Source organism: Rattus norvegicus, chromosome 19 (genome assembly GCF_021556685.1).
Source record: "Rattus norvegicus strain SHRSP/BbbUtx chromosome 19, alternate assembly SHRSP_T2T, whole genome shotgun sequence".
NCBI classification, from domain to species: Eukaryota; Metazoa; Chordata; class Mammalia; order Rodentia; family Muridae; genus Rattus; species Rattus norvegicus.
In genome coordinates this window covers 65,652,859-65,673,070 of record NC_141552.1, presented here as the reverse complement: position 1 = coordinate 65,673,070, position 20,212 = coordinate 65,652,859, and the positions used below count along the sequence as shown (strand labels likewise).

At 54.8% G+C, this 20,212-nt stretch overlaps 3 protein-coding genes across 6 annotated transcripts in view; 2 read left to right on the top strand and 1 right to left on the bottom strand.

The window, feature by feature from the left end:
* Nucleotides 1–4,707, top strand: part of Piezo1 (piezo-type mechanosensitive ion channel component 1) — a 62,192-nt gene extending 57,485 nt beyond the window's left edge. For all 3 annotated transcript variants that reach the window (NM_001434584.1, NM_001434583.1, XM_087594912.1), the window contains 12 exons: nt 41–176; nt 263–410; nt 681–895; nt 1,017–1,175; nt 1,261–1,408; nt 2,835–3,023; nt 3,098–3,190; nt 3,281–3,453; nt 3,519–3,641; nt 3,715–3,794; nt 3,878–4,094; nt 4,169–4,707. In NM_001434584.1, coding sequence (NP_001421513.1) covers nt 41–176; nt 263–410; nt 681–895; nt 1,017–1,175; nt 1,261–1,408; nt 2,835–3,023; nt 3,098–3,190; nt 3,281–3,453; nt 3,519–3,641; nt 3,715–3,794; nt 3,878–4,094; nt 4,169–4,418 — 1,931 coding nt within the window. In that variant the 3' untranslated portion in view covers nt 4,419–4,707. The remainder of the gene's footprint in view (nt 1–40; nt 177–262; nt 411–680; nt 896–1,016; nt 1,176–1,260; nt 1,409–2,834; nt 3,024–3,097; nt 3,191–3,280; nt 3,454–3,518; nt 3,642–3,714; nt 3,795–3,877; nt 4,095–4,168) is intronic.
* On the bottom strand, nt 4,676–9,912 carry Ctu2 (cytosolic thiouridylase subunit 2). 2 transcript variants are annotated; one of them, XR_015643336.1, is made up of 15 exons: nt 9,824–9,912; nt 9,555–9,629; nt 9,166–9,244; nt 8,928–8,987; nt 7,929–7,989; nt 7,503–7,612; nt 7,112–7,398; nt 6,900–7,035; nt 6,574–6,705; nt 6,077–6,168; nt 5,422–5,525; nt 5,202–5,293; nt 5,035–5,101; nt 4,903–4,961; nt 4,676–4,832 (listed from the first exon to the last, which is right to left on the bottom strand). XR_015643336.1 is itself a non-coding variant. In NM_001037094.1 (15 exons), the coding sequence occupies exons 1-15, from the start codon at nt 9,889–9,891 to the stop codon at nt 4,715–4,717; spliced, it is 1,587 nt and encodes a 528-aa protein (NP_001032171.1). In that variant the 5' UTR covers nt 9,892–9,903; the 3' UTR covers nt 4,676–4,714. The 2 variants fall into 2 exon arrangements, 1 of the variants encoding a protein (NP_001032171.1); NM_001037094.1 differs by having other exon boundaries at nt 5,202–5,340; nt 9,824–9,903.
* Nucleotides 9,913–10,030: 118 nt separating this feature from the next.
* Nucleotides 10,031–19,871, top strand: Rnf166 (ring finger protein 166). The gene is made up of 6 exons (NM_001002279.1): nt 10,031–10,236; nt 15,669–15,825; nt 17,342–17,454; nt 17,721–17,835; nt 17,982–18,089; nt 18,816–19,871. Exons 1-6 carry the CDS (start codon nt 10,082–10,084, stop codon nt 18,879–18,881), a joined length of 714 nt encoding a protein of 237 aa, NP_001002279.1. The 5' UTR covers nt 10,031–10,081; the 3' UTR covers nt 18,882–19,871.
* The last annotated feature ends 341 nt before the right edge of the window (nt 19,872–20,212 follow it).

Genomic DNA, 20,212 nt, shown 5'->3' with positions numbered 1-20,212 from the left:
ATAGGCTCAATGGCACTTCCCTGGATATACGTACCCACAGAGGCTGAGCACGAGGAGGGAGAGGAAGGAAGAGAAGCTGCAGGGAGAAAGAGGCTGCGTCGCCCTCGAGAAGGGTTGAAGATTCGGGAGAAAATGAAGGCAGCTGGACGCCGGCTGCAGAGCTTCTGTCTGTCACTGTGAGTGGCCTGGCTAGGAGTGATAGGGGCGTTGGGGCAAGAAGGCAGTCCCTGGCTCTATACCTTCTGAGGCTGTCCGTCCCCAGGGCCCAGAGCTTTTACCAACCCCTGCGGCGTTTCTTCCATGACATTCTGCACACCAAGTACCGAGCGGCCACCGACGTCTATGCCCTCATGTTCCTGGCTGACATTGTCGACATTGTCGTCATCATCTTCGGTTTTTGGGCTTTTGGGGTGAGTTGACTTGGGACCCCAGAGTGGACGGCCGGCACTCCGGGTCTTTGGAGTGCATGGGCTTAGAACCCCGAGGTGTGGGGGCTAGAGAGATGGCTCAGTGGTTAAGAGCACTGACTGCTCTTCCAAAGGTCCTGAGTTCGATTCCCAGCAACCACATGGTAGCTCACAACCATCTATAAATAAAGTAAATAATTTAAAAAAAAAAAAAAAAAGAACCCCGAGGTGTCCTGCGGCTCAAATCTCCCCAACCTGTGCCCTCTACTACAGAAGCACTCCGCGGCCACGGACATTGCATCCTCACTGTCAGATGACCAGGTGCCACAGGCCTTCCTGTTCATGCTGCTGGTCCAGTTCGGCACCATGGTCATAGACCGCGCCCTCTACCTGCGTAAGACTGTACTGGGCAAGCTGGCCTTTCAGGTGGTCCTGGTGGTGGCCATTCACCTCTGGATGTTTTTCATCTTACCGGCTGTCACCGAGAGGTGGGTGATGTGGGGCACTGCACGCTGGGACCTCAGCCTGTCCTGAGGTACCGTATTCTCTGGGTTGGCCTCCGGAATTGCCATGTTTGCCTTCCCTGACGCCCTGTCGTGTCCCATTCAGGATGTTCAGACAGAACGCGGTGGCCCAGCTGTGGTACTTCGTGAAGTGCATTTACTTTGCCCTGTCCGCCTACCAGATCCGCTGTGGCTACCCCACCCGTATCTTGGGCAACTTCCTCACCAAGAAGTACAATCATCTAAACCTCTTCCTTTTCCAGGGGTGAGTGTGGTCTACCTAGGGATCGTGAAGAACAGTCAGAAGCCATTGCAGGCTGTCCCTGCTGATGGAATCCTGGCCTTGGCAGGTTCCGTCTAGTGCCATTCCTGGTGGAGCTGCGGGCCGTCATGGACTGGGTATGGACTGACACCACGCTGTCCCTGTCCAACTGGATGTGTGTGGAAGACATCTATGCCAACATCTTTATCATCAAGTGCAGCCGAGAGACAGAGAAGGTGCCAGGGCAGAGGGCGGATGGGCACTGCTTGGGAATTCACGGTCTACATGTGCAGCAGCTCAGAGAAGGGAGCTTTCTAGCCCTCCTGGGGACAGCTGCAGTGGTTCTGTTGGGCAGTAAGGGACAGTGGACTGGGCCATTGGGTTTGGGCTGTTTGTTACCAGACTGTTTCATGGTTAGAATATACAGAGTATATGTGCTCAGCACTGCAGTCAGCTTTAGGCTGTCACCTAATGTCCTCTTTATGACTCTCCATTTTCCCTCTCCACCCCTGGAGAACCATTTCGTACCAGGCTTCCTCACCTCAGCAGCGCCCCTCCACCTAGCAGTGCTCCCAAGGTTCTTCCTTGTGGCAGGTCAATACACCTCTTTAGAGCCACGTATCCTGTGCAGTGCAGAACCCGGCATGTCTGCCACTCTTCTGTGGACGGATTGCTGCCATTCTCACTGTGTCTCCCTACACACGGCACGTGTGAGCTCACCATCCAATCATTTCAAACTGTTGTGTGAGGTGGCTGCAGGCCTGTCACCAGCAGGCAGAGGTTTCAATGTCTGATGGTTCCTGTGCCTGAGAAACAATGCTCAGATCACACCCTGCACGTACTCAGGCCATCGGTTCCGTCTGAAAGATTTGTCTCTGTGTGTGTGTGTGTGCATGTGTGTGTGTTTGTATGTGTTTGTGTGTGCTTGTGTGTATGTGTGCTTGTGTGTATGTGTGTGTATCTGTTTGCGGGTATATGTGTTTGCGGGTGTGTTTGTGTGTATGTGTGTGCTTGTATGTGTGTGTGCTCGTGTGTGTGTGCTTGTGTGCACATGTATGTGTGTGCTTGTATGTGCGTGTATGTGTATGTATGTGTTTGTGCGTGCGTGCACGCATTTGCGTGTGTGCTTATGTGTGTGTGTTTGTATGTGTATGTGTGTGTTTGTTCGTGCACGTGTGTGTTTGCGTGTGGGCTTGTGTGTATGTGCGTGTGTGTGCGTGTGTGGTGTGTGTGTGTATATGTCAACACACGCAGGTGCCCACAGAAGAGGGCATCAGATGCCTCGGAGCTGGAGGTACAGGCAACTGTAATCCACCAACTTGAGTTCTGGAAACTGAACTCTGGTCTTCTAGCAGAGCAGACACACGATCACTTCTAAAATGACATCTTTAAAGTGTCTTCCTTTTCTTGCTCACTTCTGGTCTCCCCAAGTGTCCTGGCCATGTCTATGGTTGTCACACCAAGCTCTCTGCTCCAACGCCCCCATGTGCTGCTGTGTAAAGAATAGGCTCCCTCTCTTTGTGAGTGTGGCGAGTAGCTAGCGCCCCAGCTGACCCCACTGACGGTCATTTCGGGGTGTTAGTCCTATTCGGTGACACCAGGTTGAGCCTTAGAGCCTGTGGCTAAGCAGGGATGGGAAGGTAACCAGTGTCTCCCTTCCAGAAATACCCCCAGCCCAAGGGACAGAAGAAGAAGAAAATCGTCAAGTATGGCATGGGAGGTCTCATCATCCTCTTCCTCATTGCCATCATCTGGTTCCCTCTGCTCTTCATGTCACTGATCCGCTCTGTGGTTGGTGTCGTCAACCAGCCCATTGATGTCACTGTTACCCTCAAGTTAGGTGGCTACGAGGTGAGTAGCGGGCCAGCAGCCTGCCCAGTCCTCTCAGCCTGTGGGGCTCGTGCTGACTGTGCTTTCATCCCCAGCCACTGTTCACCATGAGCGCCCAGCAGCCATCCATAGTGCCATTCACTCCCGAGGACTATGAGGAGCTGTCCCAGCAGTTTGACCCCTACCCAGTGAGTGACCTGCACTGGACCCACTTGGTGTGAGGTGGGCTGGCAGGGGAAAGGAGGCCTGCTGCTCCTAACTGAGCGTGTCCCACACAGCTAGCCATGCAGTTCATTAGCCAGTACAGTCCTGAGGACATCGTCACTGCACAGATTGAGGGCAGCTCGGGGGCCCTGTGGCGCATCAGCCCGCCCAGCCGGGCCCAGATGAAGCACGAGCTGTACAACGGCACAGCCGACATCACACTGCGCTTCACCTGGAATTTCCAAAGGTGGGTCCTGTCCTTATGGGGGGCTGGGGGATGCCCCATGCCGCCTAACACTGCCTGCTCCCCAGGGACCTGGCCAAGGGCGGCTCTGTGGAGTATACCAACGAGAAGCACACCTTGGAGCTGGCCCCCAACAGTACGGCACGAAGGCAGCTGGCCCAACTGCTCGAGGGCAGACCTGACCAGTCAGTGTGAGTGGAGGCCACTGAGGGGCATGTGGGCAGGAGGGCTAAGATGTCCCTGACTTGCTGACTCCTCCCACAGGGTCATTCCCCACCTCTTCCCCAAGTACATTCGTGCACCCAATGGGCCTGAAGCCAATCCTGTGAAGCAACTGCAGCCAGGTGGGTGTGGGAGCGGGGTGCTGGGGACACAGCCCAGGCCGGGGATGGGCTATAGCCCGATTCTAATGCCCCACTCGACTCAGACGAGGAAGAGGACTACCTTGGTGTGCGTATCCAGCTGCGGAGAGAGCAAGTGGGCACAGGAACCTCTGGGGAGCAAGCAGGCACAAAGGCCTCCGACTTCCTCGAGTGGTGGGTGATTGAGCTGCAGGACTGCCAGGCCGAGTGCAACCTGCTGCCCATGGTCATCTTCAGTGACAAGGTCAGCCCGCCTAGCCTGGGCTTCCTGGCCGGCTACGGGTGAGTACCGCAGAGGGATCTCCTGTAGCCCCAGGGCAGCTGAGTGGGCTTGGCTCACACGCCTCTCCTGACAGGATTGTGGGGCTCTACGTCTCTATCGTGCTGGTCGTTGGCAAGTTTGTGCGGGGCTTCTTCAGTGATATCTCACACTCCATCATGTTCGAGGAGCTGCCGTGCGTGGACCGCATCCTCAAGCTGTGCCAGGACATCTTCTTGGTACGGGAGACCCGAGAGCTGGAGCTGGAGGAGGAACTCTATGCCAAGCTCATATTCCTGTACCGATCACCAGAGACCATGATCAAGTGGACGCGTGAGAAGGAGTAGGAGCCCAGCCCCTGGGCACCGGGAATGAAGGAGCTGCCCCAGGGCAGCACGGCCACCAGGGCTGGCAGAGTGTCTGCCTGAGGCCGCGAGCTGTGACACGTCCTGGCCTACGTCAACCCTGATGATGCTGCTGTCAAAGGGACGCTCTGTCCCTACCTGTTGCGTCCCTGCCAGTTGGGCTGGAGGCCCAGTGTAGCCCAGGGCTAGACACACTGGGTCCGGGGGCCTGGCTATCCCTTCCCACAAGTACTGTAGGGTTTTCTAAGTAAAACATTTTTATTTATACAAATGGACGGTCATAGCCCAATCCCTTTGTCCTCAGCTTCTTGCTTCATGGCTTCACATGGCTCAGCTCTGTCTTCCTCTTCCTCCTCCTCAATCAGATATTCCTGGATTTCCTCAGAGACGGAGCCCCTATGGGAGAGTGCAGTGAGAACCAGTCCTACTGGTATCCCCAGAGGTCTCCCCAAAGAGCAGGCATTACCTCTGGCTGCGGAGTTGAGCCTCAGTCAGGACGTAGGGTGGCAATGGGTCCAGGGAGGGCTACAAGAGATGGAGTGTGAGAAACCATGGGACCATGGGCATAGGTCCCAAGGACAGATGGACAGTCACTCACCAGGTCCTTCATGTTCACCCGGCAGCTGTAACATAACTGCTCTATGATGCAGGCCCATGCATCCTCCCTGTGGAAGCAGAACTGGACTGTGTACCTGGTCTCAAATGCAATCAGTCTTCCTGCTCCCTCCCCACAGCCCACGGGGCGGGACACAGGCAGGGCCTCACCTCCTGCCGACTGCCCTGTGGCAGCTCTGGGTCTGACCCTCCCCTGCACCACAGCAGGGCCGGGTAGGCGTCCCAGCCTCAGCAGTCAGCATCTGGGAGAGATGTGAGGAGGACTGAGCCCCAAAGGCCGTGGCACTGTCTGCAACAGAGAGGGGCTGAGGGGACCCTGGGGCAGCCAGTTAACCACCCCACACAAAATCCAAGAAGGCCCTGCACGCACCAGCATTGTCAACGTCTAAGGCACACATGCAGAGGAGGCAGTTGGGGCCTGAGGGGCCAGTGGCACAGCCCTCCCGGGGAGCTTTGACCAACTTCTCACTTGTCCTGTGGGCAGGTATGTAGGCAAACAGGGAGGGGGAACAATAAGCAGCAGCAGCTAAAATACCCCCAGGGTATACACACCTGTACACAGGGCTACACATCACCCCCCAGGGTGCACACACACCTGTACACAGGGTACACATCACCCCCCCAGGGTGCACACACACCTGTACACAGGGTACACATCACCCCCGAGGGTGCACACACACCTGTACACAGGGCTACACATCACCCCCGAGGGTGCACACACACCTGTACACAGGGCTACACATCACCCCCCAGGGTGCACACACACCTGTACACAGGGTACACATCACCCCCCCCAGGGTGCACACACACCTGTACACAGGGTACACATCACCCCCCCCAGGGTGCACACACACCTGTACACAGGGTACACATCACCCCCGAGGGTGCACACACACCTGTACACAGGGCTACACATCACCCCTCAGAGTACACACACACCTGTACACAGGGCTACACATCACCCCTCAGAGTACACACACACCTGTACACAGGGCTACACATCACCCCTCAGAGTACACACACACCTGTACACGGTGCTGACCGTAGAGGGAAAGAGAGTCTGCAGCTTCAAGATAAAGGCCTCCATCAGCCGGTGGATACTAGCCTTTTCTGGAGCCTAGGAACAATCAGATGGGGATTTCAGAAGGACCCAGGGGACCTAAAACAAGTACCATAGGCTTCACATGGCCAGCACAGGACTCACACAGTGTCACCTTGCCACCTTTCACCTCAGGGACAGACCCTCCTCCCTCCAAGCCACTTCTTTAGCCAGCCTGCTCTTCCAGGATGCAGGTCATGCTTGAAGGAGCCCTGGGAATATGGACACTGCTGTTGACCTTCTCAGAGGCTGAGTGGTGGGTACTAAGGTCACAGAGAACCAGCTAGGTCCTCAGGGCCATCCCTTGGGGAGGAAGGGATGAAGCTGCCTGGTGGGGATTGGAGGCCCTGAAGATGCACTGGGGGTTTCTGAGGCTGTGGGAGAGGCTGTCCCACCAGCCCATGTAGTTCTCCGAAGGCCCACCTTGGTATCAATGGCTGGTGTGAAGACAGAGGGGACACCAAACAGGCGGTTGTAGAAGGCCACTTCCTTCAGCGTGTGGTCCCGCATGGGCCTCACCAATACCACATCCCCATGCCGCTCATCTGAGAAGCCCTGGGAGCAGACACCATGTGCTGGATCAGATCCTAGCAGTGGGGCCTCCTACTGCCACCACCATCTGTGCCTGGGTCGCATGCCTCTCCATTTGGGAAACCCCAGGATAACCCAAAGGTGCCTTCAGATGGAGGAGGCCAAAGAGTCAGGGGACTCTGACCTTTAGACTGGCCTAGCCTTTAGACCCTGCATACCGTGTCCCAAGCGAGGAAGGCGCCTCTCCCCAGGGCCAGGTTGGTCATAAGCTTGATGGCCAAACGGGTGCAGCTCTCCCCTGTCATCACCTTGCGGTAGCCATGGCTTCGGGCCACGTGCACAGTCAGATGGGTCCTGGCATGGGGTGAATTACAGGAGCTGGAGGCCCTCCCATGAGCCGGGCAGGGCTAGCGGCAGTGCGTGCACTCACCTTAGGGTCTGCAGAAGCTCCTCTTTGGCTGTGAGTGTCTTTATGGACTTGAACAACCTAGACAAGGCCTCAGTCTGAGCATCTTTGGGGTGCCCAACCGTGCCTGAGGGTTCCTGGCTGTGGGATGGACGCAGCTGACCCTGTCCCTGAGCCGGGCTGGCGCAGGCCTCCGTCCCTAGCACATGTTGCTGCTGCAGGAAGCTGTCCACAGCTGCCTTGTAGGCCTCCTCTGTCCCTGCTGGCTCCTGGGAAGCACGGCGCAGCACTGATGGCGGCAGGCTGAACACCTTCCCAACGACAGAAGGGACACTGAGTCCACGGTCCCTGGAGCCTCATGGGTATTCTCTCCAAGGCCACCACAGGACCATTTATCAGGGGCAGACCCGCCTACCTCTTCCAAGGCAACCACATGAAATGGGAAACCAGTGTTCCCTAAGATCCGCTTCACCTCAGCCAATGTCTTCACTCTGTCCTCTAAGCTCTGGCCACAGGCTGCCCCCTCTGTCAGGTGGGAAGCATGGAGGTTTCAGGGAGGAAACCCTGATGGGACAGGCTGAGGGGTCAGTGCCACACATAAAAGTCCCACCCGGGCCCACCCTGTAAGAACAAGATTAGCCTTTTCTTTGGAGTGTTTTCACACAGGCTCCCCTCACAGCTAAAGAAACTCCTAGTCTTCTTGCCCCAAAGATGAGATCTAAGATCACCTTCTTCAACCCTGGGCCCTTCAATACAATTGGGAAGGCACCTCTGTCCCCAGTCTGTCCCCTGGAAAGTCTGTGGAGTACACCCACTGCTGGGGACTGAGGACCACACATACCATCAACATAGATAACTCCTGGCACAAAGCGAAGCCGTTTTGCAGAATCCTGACTCAGGCCCTAGAAGGGAAGTGTCAGGATTTAGCTCTGGCCAAAAGCACTTCTCTGGACCTCAGACTCTCCAGGCAGTGGACCAAACTGCCTAGGTCTTCTCTCCTCACAGGGGTGTGTGGGTAGGGCCTAGTCTTCCTTCCTGCATGTTCTATCTGGATCAGAAACTTCACAACTCCCCCAACCCCCAGCCTGTCTCTGACACCCAAGCAGCTTGAGATATGGCTGAGCCATGAGGGTGCTTTACCATCTGCTGGGTACCCCAGAACACTCGGAAAGTGTTTTGGAACATAAGAACAGAGGTTACAATATGTGGAGAGCAGGGGCAGAGTCTCCCAAGAGTAATGGCGTCAGACACTGAAAAATGGCTTCACAGTGATCTCTCACCTCCATGTGTAGGTCTAGGGGATCAGCAGGTGTGACAAAAGCCATACAAGTACCACACAGGTCATACATACTGGAGCAGCACTGCCACTGCCACCCACCCTACTAAGGCAGCCTCTCCACTGGCCCCTCTAACTGGTACCCCACAGAGAGAGAGCATGTAGGTCCCTCTTCTGTGCGGGGTCCCTCAAGGAAACCCTGTATACCCTCTGCAGGTTCAGATATTATCAACTCGAGTCCCCGTCCCATCTGCCTCACTCCCTTCTACCTAGGCTGCTTCTCCCTTTGTTTTTGGCAAACACGTCTCTCCGTTCAGTCATGACTGGCCAGACTTTGAAACCATGTTCTAACAAATAAAACTAAAGAATGATGTAGCCTGGGACCTTGCATTGGGCTTCTGCGTCGCATGCCTGCTGAATACACATGGGACATCCTAAAGGTGTCCCAGCTGGGGTTGGGGATGCTGTCTAGTGTCAACCAAGAACTTGGGAGTACAGGCTGAGGAAGGAGGCCCCTGCTAATTCAATCCAGAAGCCTAGGCCCACAAGACGGTGCAGATGTACCTCAAGGACTTGCCAGACCATGGAGCTAGACGAAGGACCCCCAGACCACGACAAGAGCACCTGGGGGTGAGGAGAGAGCATCAGCAAGGACATGTACCTTCAACATGAGCATGTCTGGTCCATTTCGTGGACACCCCCAGACACCAAGAATACCCTCAAAGTCCAGAGGCTAGCTGAAGAGAGGAACTTAAAGGGAGACAGCAGGGCTGACAGCCAAGTGCCCAGGCCCTGCATGTACCTTCTCGCCGGGAAAGATGACTCGGTTCTTCCCAAGCATGGCTCTGAACTTGTGGACATAGAATGCCTTGAAACAATCCCTGTAACAGAAGCAAAGGGAGGCTGGCTGTACCTGCCCAAGGGATTGTGGGATTCTGTTTGACAGGGTCTCTCTGTAGCCCAAGCCGGCCTCAAATCGGAGGTAATTCTCCTGTCATGGAATCTGTAGTGTTCAGTGGACAGGTGTGAGCCGAGTTTAGATGACAAGGGTCGTTACCAATGGTCCCCAAAACTACTTACGGTGAGGGTCAATGGGACAAGCACATGCAAAGTAACAAAGTATGAAGTTACAAGGAAAAGGTGAGCCGGGAAAGGAGAGTGGGGTGGGGGCTGTGTGTGCCAAGATCTCACCTGCAGAAGGCATCTCCCGCTCGTATCACCACCACCGGTAGGCCTTCTGCGCACTTCACACATTTCTGCTCCCGGCTTTGAGAGAATAAGAACATACATGGCGGATTCTCACACCACTGAGGGCTTGGGGGAGTCAGGCCTGACCTGACCGGGGAAGCGCCAGGCTTACTCGCCAGGGGCTAGGTTTAGTTCTAGCTCCCTGGAACTCTGGTCGGTGGCTGCGAGGGCCGAAGGGAACTGTCCCGGACCTGGTGGTGAAAAGCTCTTACCTCGGCCGCGGCACGGGCGGAGGCTCCCGCTGCGCCGGTCCCGCGTAATCCTCACCGGCCTGACACATGGAGGGGCTGGGACAGACTGCAGTAGTGGAGAGCCGGCGCGTCGAGATGACGTCACGAAAAGCGGGCGCTGTAGTGACGCAATACGGGGCTGAGCGGTGACGCCAGCGCGGCGCCGTCGCGGCAGTGACGCCAGTCTGCCGGCCTGGATAGGGGGCGGCGGCGGCGGCGGCGGCGGCGGCCTGCCCCGGCATGGCGATGTTCCGCAGCTTGGTGGCCTCCGCGCAGCAACGGCAGCCACCGGCTGGGCCCGCGGGCGGTGACAGCGGCCTGGAGGCTCAGTTCAGCTGTCCTATCTGCCTGGAGGTGTACCATCGGCCAGTGGCCATCGGCAGCTGCGGCCACACGTGAGCGCGCGCGCGCCGGGAGCCCGCGGGAGGGGGGTCCGGGCCGGGGTCGTGACTGGCGGCCAAACGGGGACGTGGGGGAAGCAGTCCCTGCCCCTACCCACCGACCGCACGCGCGCCCTGCACCCGCCCCGGCCCCGCGCGTTGCCAACGGCCGCCGGCTGTTTCGAGGGCCGTGGACGCGGCCGCTGCGCCGAGCGCGGGGGTCCGGGCTTGCAGAGATCGGGCGGGCCGTTATAAATAAACGACTTGTGGCTTTTGCAACCCACTCTATGCACCCCATGTCTGCTCGTTTTGACTGTTGAGGAAATGAGTTCCCTAAAGTTAGGGGAGGGACTCGTTTGGAGCCTGTTGTTTTGTTTTGATGGATTTGGCCTATTCTGAACGTGAAGCTTCCAGGCAGCAGGGCCTAAAGGAACCAAACAAGCGCTTCTTTAGGTGCCCAGCTGAGCCAAGACCTCCCCCAATCTGGCTCCTCCTCCTCCTGTGTTTCGGGAGCAGAAACTTGAGGATGTGACTCTAAACGGGAGCGAGCAGTGCTCAGGGCCTTCACAGCCCCAGCCTAGTTGGGAGGGAGCCAAGATAAAATGTCTGCTTCATGACCTCCCCACAGTACAGCTCTTGAGATTAGCAGATGGAGAAAGGACAGGAGGACTTCTCAGCAGAGGGCCAGGCTGCTGAGGTGATGGGGCTCTCCGCTGCTTGGGGCTGGACAAAGTGCACCCAGATTGGTGGGAGGCATTTTGCAAACAAGAGGCAGCTGATTTTGGAGGCTCTAACGCAGAGGGAACTGGAACTGTTTTGGTGGGCGTGTGCCTGCTAGTCATACAGGGAGGTGGCAGAGACCTTGTCTTCATCCAGAGCTGCCTTCACTTTTCCCTGCCCCCGGTGTCAGACTGAACAGAAGACTCACTCGATCCCTCTGGAGGGTTCTACTAGGTTGTTTTGTAAGAACACAGCCAGCTCCTGCTCACTCTAATGCTACTGTGACATTCTAGCAGGAAGCCGTAGATCAGGACCCTTTTTTTTTTGTATGCATGCACGGGTGGGCGTTTTATGGTGTGTTCTGTGAGGTGTCGTTTTTTTAACAAGACCCTTCACTCTGTGCACATGGGCCACTGCATTCTTTGGTTCTCTAGTATTCACCTGTCAGTGTCTATTGTCCTGGCAAGGTAGAACACAGGATTGCACCTTTCCTGTGAACCCGTTCCCATCAATCCCTCTGCAGGCTTTTGTCCAGACAACTTCCCCATGGGAAGGTGGTCCTGCTTTCTTTGCTGGTTCCATTTCCCCAGCTGTTCAATCCTACCTTTAATTTGCAGTGTCTTTTGGTGCAGCCTATAAGTGTGAGTGTTAAGCTTTTACGTCACCTTTTAAAATTTCACCGATTCCTCCTGTCTTTGAGCCACCTGACCAGAAGCTGTTTCCTTCTTGAGATTTTCTTGTGAGTAGAACCCTGCAGAATTGCTGCCCTGGACCTGGACAGGAGAGGAAGTGGGGAGGCTCTGAGCCTGCAGATACAGGCAAGAGGCCTGCCAGTGGGGCCACTGTAGAGGCGTGCTCAAGGAACTATTCCAAGGCCACAGAGGAACTGGGCAGAGGATGAGTGCAATCTTGAGACTTCACAAGGCAACTTTGAGGGGACTGGCTACCTTGAGGGTGTCTGAATGTTTGCCTATCCAAGAACACAGGAAGGGGCAATACAATTGGTGGCTCTCTCCCACACTCATGCCCTTGGTTGCTTCACTGCCTGTCACCAGCCTCTGTAGATGCAGGCAAGAATGCTCTGTGGGAGAAGTGTGGTCTGGAAACCAGGCCAAGAGCTGTGCCCAGTGTTTCGTTCTACTTCCTCTTGGGGAGAGTCAGGGTGTAACAAGCAATGTCCTTGAGACCTCCCTGCATTCTTAGAGGAGAAAGCACCTTCCTCTCTGTCAGCGCCAGCATCTTTGAAGGCCTGCTCTTCTGGAACACTTCCTCTTTGCCACTGTGGCTTTTTTCTCCCTGTGGGTTTCCTTGAGGTAGAATTCAGTGCTGCATAGTTTGTCCATGCAGAGTGTGGACACCGGTGGCTCCTACCTGTAAGTTGGTAGCACTCCTAGTATTCAAAGACTGAGGGCAGACAGTAATGAATTCAAGGCCCAGCATAGGCCACAGAGTGATTAGTGTTTTTAGAGTTTTTGTGTTTTGTTTATGGGTATTTTGCCTGCATGTCTGCATCGTGTATGCACTGCCCCTGAAGGCCAGAGATGGTGTTGGATCACCTTGGGACTGTGGCTACAGACAGGTGATAGCTATCATGTGGGTGCTGGGGATCAACCCAACAGCCTCTGCAAGAGCAGTTAGCGTTCTTAGCCAGTGAGTCACTGAGCCGTCTCCAGCCTCATGTCTCAAAGTTTTCAGAAACTGTAGAATCCATTGGTTTCTCTCCGGCTCAGTCACACACTCTTCAGCGCCATTTAGAACATTCCCCACCCCCAAAAGAAGCCACTCTTCCCAGTGCTGGCATCTGCTCACCAGCTGTGTCTCTCTGGATTGGCCCATGCTGCACATTTCGTATAAATGGTACTGGGATTCCAAGGCTGGGTCTGTGGCTACTGGTGCCATCTCCCCTGCTCTGCGAGGGTGAGGTAGGAGACAGAGCCACCCTGACTGCAGAAAAGCGCTGCCGCGGCCTTCCTGCGCACCTGCTCAGTGTCAGGGCTCAGGCTGATCTTGCTTCTCGGCTCGGTTAAACAGGACTTGCCAGGAAAGTGGTTCCGTCAAGAACAGGAACCTTTGACACTGCCTAGTGAGCCATCTTCCTCACTGCTGCAAAGAGGACATTTTCTTGAGATCTCAAAATGCCAGAAAGGACACTGGCTGAGTCACCTGCAAATTCAGGGACATTGTGACTTCTCTTCTGACCAATGTGGTTCCTCACCCTGACCCCGCAGGCTGCAGAAAAGGTTCAGGAGAAGTAAAACTGCACACTGTCTTCTCATAGCCACTTCCTTCAGTCTTGGAGGTTGCCATCTTTCTGGAGGCTGAATCACTTCCCCTCCTCCTACCAGGGGCTGTTAATGAGCAGAGGAGAGCATAACCAGTGCAGAGGTCACCTCTTAAAACCGAGTTTCCACATTAGACCTAGAATCTTCACCACGGGGCCCATATCAATGAACTCAGCCTGATCCAGTTTTATGTTCCTTCCACCATTGTCCCACACCCTTAAAATCCATTCCCATACATTCCCCAGACTTCTGCTTAATGAATTAGCAAACTCAGTAAGCTCTATAGCAGTGTGGCTCATGTCCTCAGGGACTACACTTTTTACCTCCTGTCTAGGAAGGAGCCTGCTAGCCTTAAGTCTGGTTATGGGTCTAGAGGTACCTGTTGGTGGGCACTGAGGAACATGAATGCTGTCTCGCCTGGCATTTACTTAAGTCACTGCTGGCTTAGCAAGCAGTGAGCAATTAGTCTCTTCAATCAGAGGTGGAAGAAGCAACATTTCAGGCCGTCAGGGGTGGGAGTCCATCTGCAGAGGGTGGAGAGCCTTCCTCAGGAGAGTGAGACCTTTGAGGATCCGAGGCTTTAACGTTCTCCGCTTCAATACCTCCCCCTCCCCATCTTCATCCCAAGTTCCAGGATTCCATTCATCACCAGCCTATGCCCACATAGACTGTGTTTGTTGTAATTTAGCCAACTTTATGAGGTTCAGTTTTCTTCAACATGTGCTCTGGCTGCTGGAAGAAGGTTCTCTCCATGGCGACCTGGAACCTTTACACTCTGTTCCCTTTTGGAGCTGGTCAGCTTTGTCCTTCTCCATTGTTTCCTTTACCATGTTCTGGGTGCTAGAGGTCAGCTAACCGCACAGCTCATTCTTTCGCTTTTTATCTGGGGATGCGAGGAGCAGCCAGCCAGCAGCATCATTCTCTTTGGTTTTTATATCCAGAGTCACCAAATCCATTGCCTCTCACAGTTGGTGAACAAGAATAATCCAATCCATTCTTCAGTTTATAAAATAGTTCACACTATGGGCTTTCAGTGCTCTATATGAGCTCCCAGGAGCGGCTCTAATAACTGTAGGTGCTGGCAAATTGAAAGGTCTATTTCAGATACTTAAAAATCCATCCTGAGAGATGGCTCAATGGTTAAGAGCACAGCCTGCTCTTCCAGAGGTCCTAAGTTCAATTCCCAGCAACTACATGGTGGCTCACAGCCATCTGTGATGGGATCCAATGCCCTCTTCTGGTGACTGAAGACAGCTGCAGTGTACTTATATGTAATAAATGAATCTTTAGTGGCGCACACCTTTAAACCTAGCACTCAGAAGGCAGAGGCAAGTAGCTCTGTGAATTCCAGGACAGTCAAGGCTACACAGAGAATCCATGTCTCAATATCAATCTGTCCTTATTCTCCTCCTCTTGCTTTAGAGACAGTTCTGACACCAACATCTGTGTTAGCAGTGTTATCTAGAGAAGCAGAAGTTAATAGAATGAATGTATAGATGGGGTTGATTTACTAGAATGGCTTACAAGCCACAGTCCAGCTGGTCTAACAGTGGCTGTCCACAATGGATGGTCCGAGAATCCAATACTTGTTCAGTCTGTAGCGACAGATGTCTCAGCTAGCCTTCACTATACTCCAGAATCCCAAAACAGTCGGCTCTCGAGCAAGTGAAGGAATGGACTGGCCAGTGAGAGCGAGGGCAAGCAGGCAGTGAGAGCAAGCTTCCTCCTCTGTCCTTTACATTGGCTGCCTGCAGAAGGGGTGGCCAGATTAAAGGTGCATCTTCCCGCCTCAGAGATCTGGATTAGAAGTGGATCTTCCAACTTCAAATAATTTCATTAGGAAAAATCCCTCACAGGTGTGCCCAGCCATTTGGTTTTAGTTAATTCCAGGTGTAGCCAAGAACAGCCATCAGCGTGCACAATTACACTCCTTTCCTATCTGTTCCCCACTGGTGTGCAGCTGAATGGGGACACCACAAACACCCGTCAGGCTGTGGGTAGGCAAAGACAACTCATTCTGCTAGCATCTGGGAGCATGCCAGCAAGGGATTGCACAGACCCTCTCTGTCCTTTAGAACCCTGGCCCTGGCCAGCAGCTCTGACCATCTGGTAAACCAGGACTCCAGGCCTGGCATTTTCTTCTCTACGGTTGTCAGTGATTTACTCCCTGGCCCCCTGGACTGATACCTTAACCACTAAGGTTCTTGTCAATCACCACACGATCAGGAGACTTTCAGGAAAGAGCCCACATCCTGCTCTTTCTAGGGGTGCAGGTGGCAGGGCAAAGGTACTGCTGGGGGGACAGCTCACCTCCTAGCTGTGTCCAGCTGGGGGTGGGTGGGGGTGGGATATGAACACAAGAATGTCTGCAGAAGTATCAGTAGCAACCGGGGACCGCTGTTTATACTGGATGGAGGAGTAGCCTCAGGTCCATGTCACCTGCAGGTTCTGCGGGGAGTGCCTCCAGCCATGTCTGCAGGTGCCGTCCCCTCTGTGCCCGCTCTGCCGTCTGCCCTTCGACCCCAAGAAAGTGGACAAAGCCACCCATGTAGAGAAGCAGCTCTCATCTTACAAAGCACCCTGTCGGGGTTGCAACAAGAAGGTACCGGCCCTGCTCAGGTTTCCTCAGGCTGGGGTGGGTGGGGCTCTGGGTGGGGCAACTTCCGACAACAGGTTCCACTGTCCTGTAGAGGAACTGGGTGCATGGGTTCACACCCCTTTCCTCCTGAACCACATCTGCTCCAGTGTGAAGCCACTTACCTCAGAGCCCAGAGCTCTAAGGGAGCAATGATGTCAAAGCTGCCTGACTCAGGCTCGACCGACGGCACTGTGGCAGATGCAGACTGTGCACTCAGGCTGTGGCAAATCTGGCGGAAGCTGAGATAATTCTTGGGGCTTTGAGGTGGAAGGTGCACCCAGACAACGACAGGGCCTTTTGCCCCTTGCCTTTAGCCCCTTGCACCTGGTGCCTTCGTGTCTGTCCTGAGCAGAGTGGCCTGGGCACTATTCACTGTGTCTTCTCACAAGGTCCTGCTCCCTGTGATGGGCTCACAGTCCCCGGAACCCGCTCCATCCCACCTTCTTCCTTTGTCCCTAGGAAATAAGCAGCCGTGAGCACACTGCAGCTTTGTCTCAGACATCCCTGTGTCTAGTTAATAAACTGCGACCGTGTTAACCTGTCCCAATGTCCCGAAGGTCACCAGGCAGATGAACTGGAGTGACCTTGGGCTGAGTCAGCTGCTGTGGCCCCCTTGGTGCTTGGGTGCCCGAGTTAGACTTCCCCAGGGAGATTTGAGGACAGAATCCTGTCAGTGAAAATGTGAAGGGTCTGCACACCTCACCTGAACACCTCACGTGTATGATCTGTCTCCGGAGAAATTCCCTACATGGAAACCCAGCTGTCACAGGTGACTTCAGGAGGGCCTTCTTGGACCCTACTAGTCTTAGGCTCAAACTCTGGCTGCTGAGGACATGTGCTGTACCCACCGCCAAGGGCAGTGTACTGACATGAGCTCTTTCCTCGGTCTTGTGGAGTGTCTACCCTGGCCTTGATGTGTAAGGGTCAGGACCTGTGTCCACCCCTCAGGGGACATGAAGCGATGGCTTCTTTTCTCTCTTCAGGGTTACTCATGAGCCCATGCTGGGGTGAGGCTCTAAGGCAAGGGATTCATGCCTTCAGGCCAGGCTGCGCCCTTGGCCAGCTCTCTCTGGCATGGTTGTGTTGACTTAATAGGACTAGCTCGGTGGTAAGGTCCTTTTTTCCTAATAAGCACTAATCCTGTCCACTCATGGGGATAGCAGGCCTTTCTAGGGACTCAGCATGGGGCCTACTAGTCCTGTCCTAAGGGGCTAGTGGCTTACAACTGTTCTACACAGCTAGCTACCCTAAGGGCTACAGATACTGCTGTGTCTGTCTGTGTGGCTCTGAAGAAAGCCATGTACCTTCATGTGTTATCTCTTCCTCGCCAGGGTCCCTTCCAGAAGCCCCAGCTGTAGGCTGCTCCTCAGAAGCTCTGCATGCTCTAAGAGCAGAAGGGGCGGGTCTTAGGCCTTCTGGTCATGCTGGCTCTGCTGCCTGAGGTCATAACCTGTGCAGCTCTGCTTCTCCTATCTCACAGGTGACACTGGCAAAGATGAGAGCCCACATCTCCTCCTGCCTGAAGGTCCAGGAGCAGATGGCTAACTGCCCCAAGTTCGTCCCTGTGGTGCCCACATCCCAGCCCATCCCCAGGTAGGCAAACCCAGGGTGGGGACCCAAGATGGGCACCCAGAGCAAGGGTTCTGCCTAGGCCAAGGGGCACAGAGTCACCTCCCCTCCGCTGTGGTGTGGGGCAAAGGAGAGGACAGGAGTTTCCTTACTCGACATAGACAGATTGTTCTCCCTTGGGCTGCAGGGGAGGGGTCAGCACCTGCCTGTCTACAGAGGGGAGGGTAAGTTTTGAAAGAAGCCAGGGTGGCTTCTTAGCCCCAGGCACACTCAGTGTCCTCCCACCCTAGCAATATCCCCAACCGGTCTACCTTCGCTTGTCCCTACTGTGGAGCCCGCAATCTGGATCAGCAGGAGCTGGTGAAGCACTGCGTGGAAAGTCACCGTAGCGACCCCAACCGTGTGGTGAGCATTGGCAGCATAAATAGGGCTTCTGCCTGAGGGAAGCCGAGTCTGGGTAATGGGAGGGTGCTCTGCATGCCGTCCTATGAGTGGGGCCGGCAAGCAGGCAGGAGAGGGCCGCTCCCTACTACCCCCAACTTCTTTTCTAGGTATGCCCCATCTGCTCAGCAATGCCCTGGGGGGACCCCAGCTACAAAAGCGCCAACTTCCTGCAGCACCTGCTGCACCGGCACAAGTTCTCCTACGACACCTTTGTGGTAGGTGTCTCCTGCTGAGCCACAGCCAAGCCAAGGTTCAGGGGCCACTCGGGCCTGCATGAGGCTAGCTGCTGGCTCCCTCGGTGCCGCCCCAGGCCTCCTGTGGCGTCACCTTAGTTCTATAGCAGCTGCACAGACTGAGTCCCTGGTAAGGTGTCTCCTTCAAGGTGACTGAAGGGAAGCTGGAAGGATTTTCTCAGGAGCACCTGCCTACTCCTAACTAGGTCAGAAACCCCCACCCCCATCTCATCACCTCCTGCAGCCTCTAGCCAAGTAGGTTTGGCTGGCCTTCTTCCTAGTCCCCAAGGCTGGAGATCTTGTGGTCCTGACTAAACCATCTCAGAAAACCCAGTTCTTGTCTAAGCTTGACAACTTGAGCTCAATCCCTGGTACACATATGACGAATGAGAAAGTCCTCTGTCATGCCCACACTTGGCCCACATGTCTGTACGTACTCACCGAACACCTAAGCTGTAGAAAGAAAGATTCTCACCATCTGAAGGGGAAAGCTATTCATGCACCCACGCCTCATGGTCAGAAACCTGCAGAGCGCTGGCCTGCACACATGATCCAAGGCTACCTTTGGGAACCCCCATAAGAAATGGAGAGGCATGCAGTGAGGAGGTGTGGGACACAGGTGACAGTGGGTGCTTGGGTGGACTGGCCTGGGAAGTCTGTCTTTTGGAGCCACCTGCTCCTCCCACATGCATCTCTGCTTGTTCCCAGGACTACAGCATCGACGAAGAAGCTGCCTTCCAGGCCGCCCTGGCTCTGTCCCTCTCTGAGAACTGAGGCACAGCCTAGCCACCTGCCTTGTCTGGGGCAGAAGACACACTCCAGCCTCAAGGGATAGGGCCGTTGCCCTTCTGCCCTGGCACCTGCACAGGAGCGCACCTCACCGGGCCAAGTGGAATTTTCCACAAGGAGAGCTGGTCTCAGAACCCCCAGGGCTGGGATCCTGGCTAGCTGGCCCCTTGTCATCAAGCAGGGCCACTGGGTCCTGGCCAGCAGCAGTACTGGGTCCTCGGTGCTTCAAGGGGCAGGTGCTGGCTGCTGGGTTAGAGCCGTTGTCTGCCTTTCCCAGCCTTGATGTCTGTGTGTGGAAAAGGATAAGGTGCCCTAAGCTGCCAGCCCACCCGGTCCCTAGCTTCGCTTCCACCGTGAGCATTTGGTACTGGCTTTTGTGATATTTAGGAACCCTGCGTTTTTCTATCTTATCCTGTGTGATAATCTTTTCACATTTTCTAGAGCAAAGACAAAGCAGTTACTCTTCTATCGCAATACCTGTGTTTGACTAGGCAGAGCAGTATTTTTATGGAGCATTTACAAAGTTATATTTTTTAAAAAAAATCAAAAATAAACACTTGTGGGATCAGTTTAGAGGGAGGAGTATGGGTGTAGCCAGGACTTCATTAGTGTGACAGGTGGAATCCCCAAGCCATGTGCTTTCTGAGGAGGTGGCCCAAGTCTGCTGTGTGGTTTTTTGGTTGTTTTGTTTTTTTGATGATGACCCAGAAGAAATCCTAGCATCCCAGCCAATTGTTGTGGCTGCTCTCAGCAGACATAGGACAGCCCAGGTAGAATGGAGCCGTTCTGTCCCCTGTCACCTGCCAGAGCCAACCACAGATGGGGACTTCCCTCACCAGTGGTGGAGCCCTTGAGGACCAGAGAGACCTGCTTGGTGGCAGGTCAGGCCAGAAAACATTTGTCAGATCTTGTTCTGTTCATGGCATAAGTTGCTGTCTTTTCAAAAGAGTTTAAATAAAGTGTTTCCCAGCACCCACAGGAGCCTTGGTCCTGGGTTTTACTACACCAGTGTCGGTGTGAGCAGGGCTGCTGGGGTCCTCAGCTTCTAGTCTCAGGATGCTTTTTCCCTGGTGAGTATGCACCACATGCCCTTGCTGGAGACATCACTGCCAGTTCCTTCTCTCGGTCTCTGGCTCCAGATCTCACCCTTCCGAGGCTGGAGCCTGGATCTTGTGAAGTAGGCCAGCTGCTGTGACTCTCCCAGGGCCCACCTCCAGGACAGAGTGCCCTGCTGTCTCCGGCTCACCAGGGGTTTCTAATAGTGGAAGAGAGCTGGGCATGGTGGTTCAAGAGGGCTGAGGCGGTATTGCTCTGAA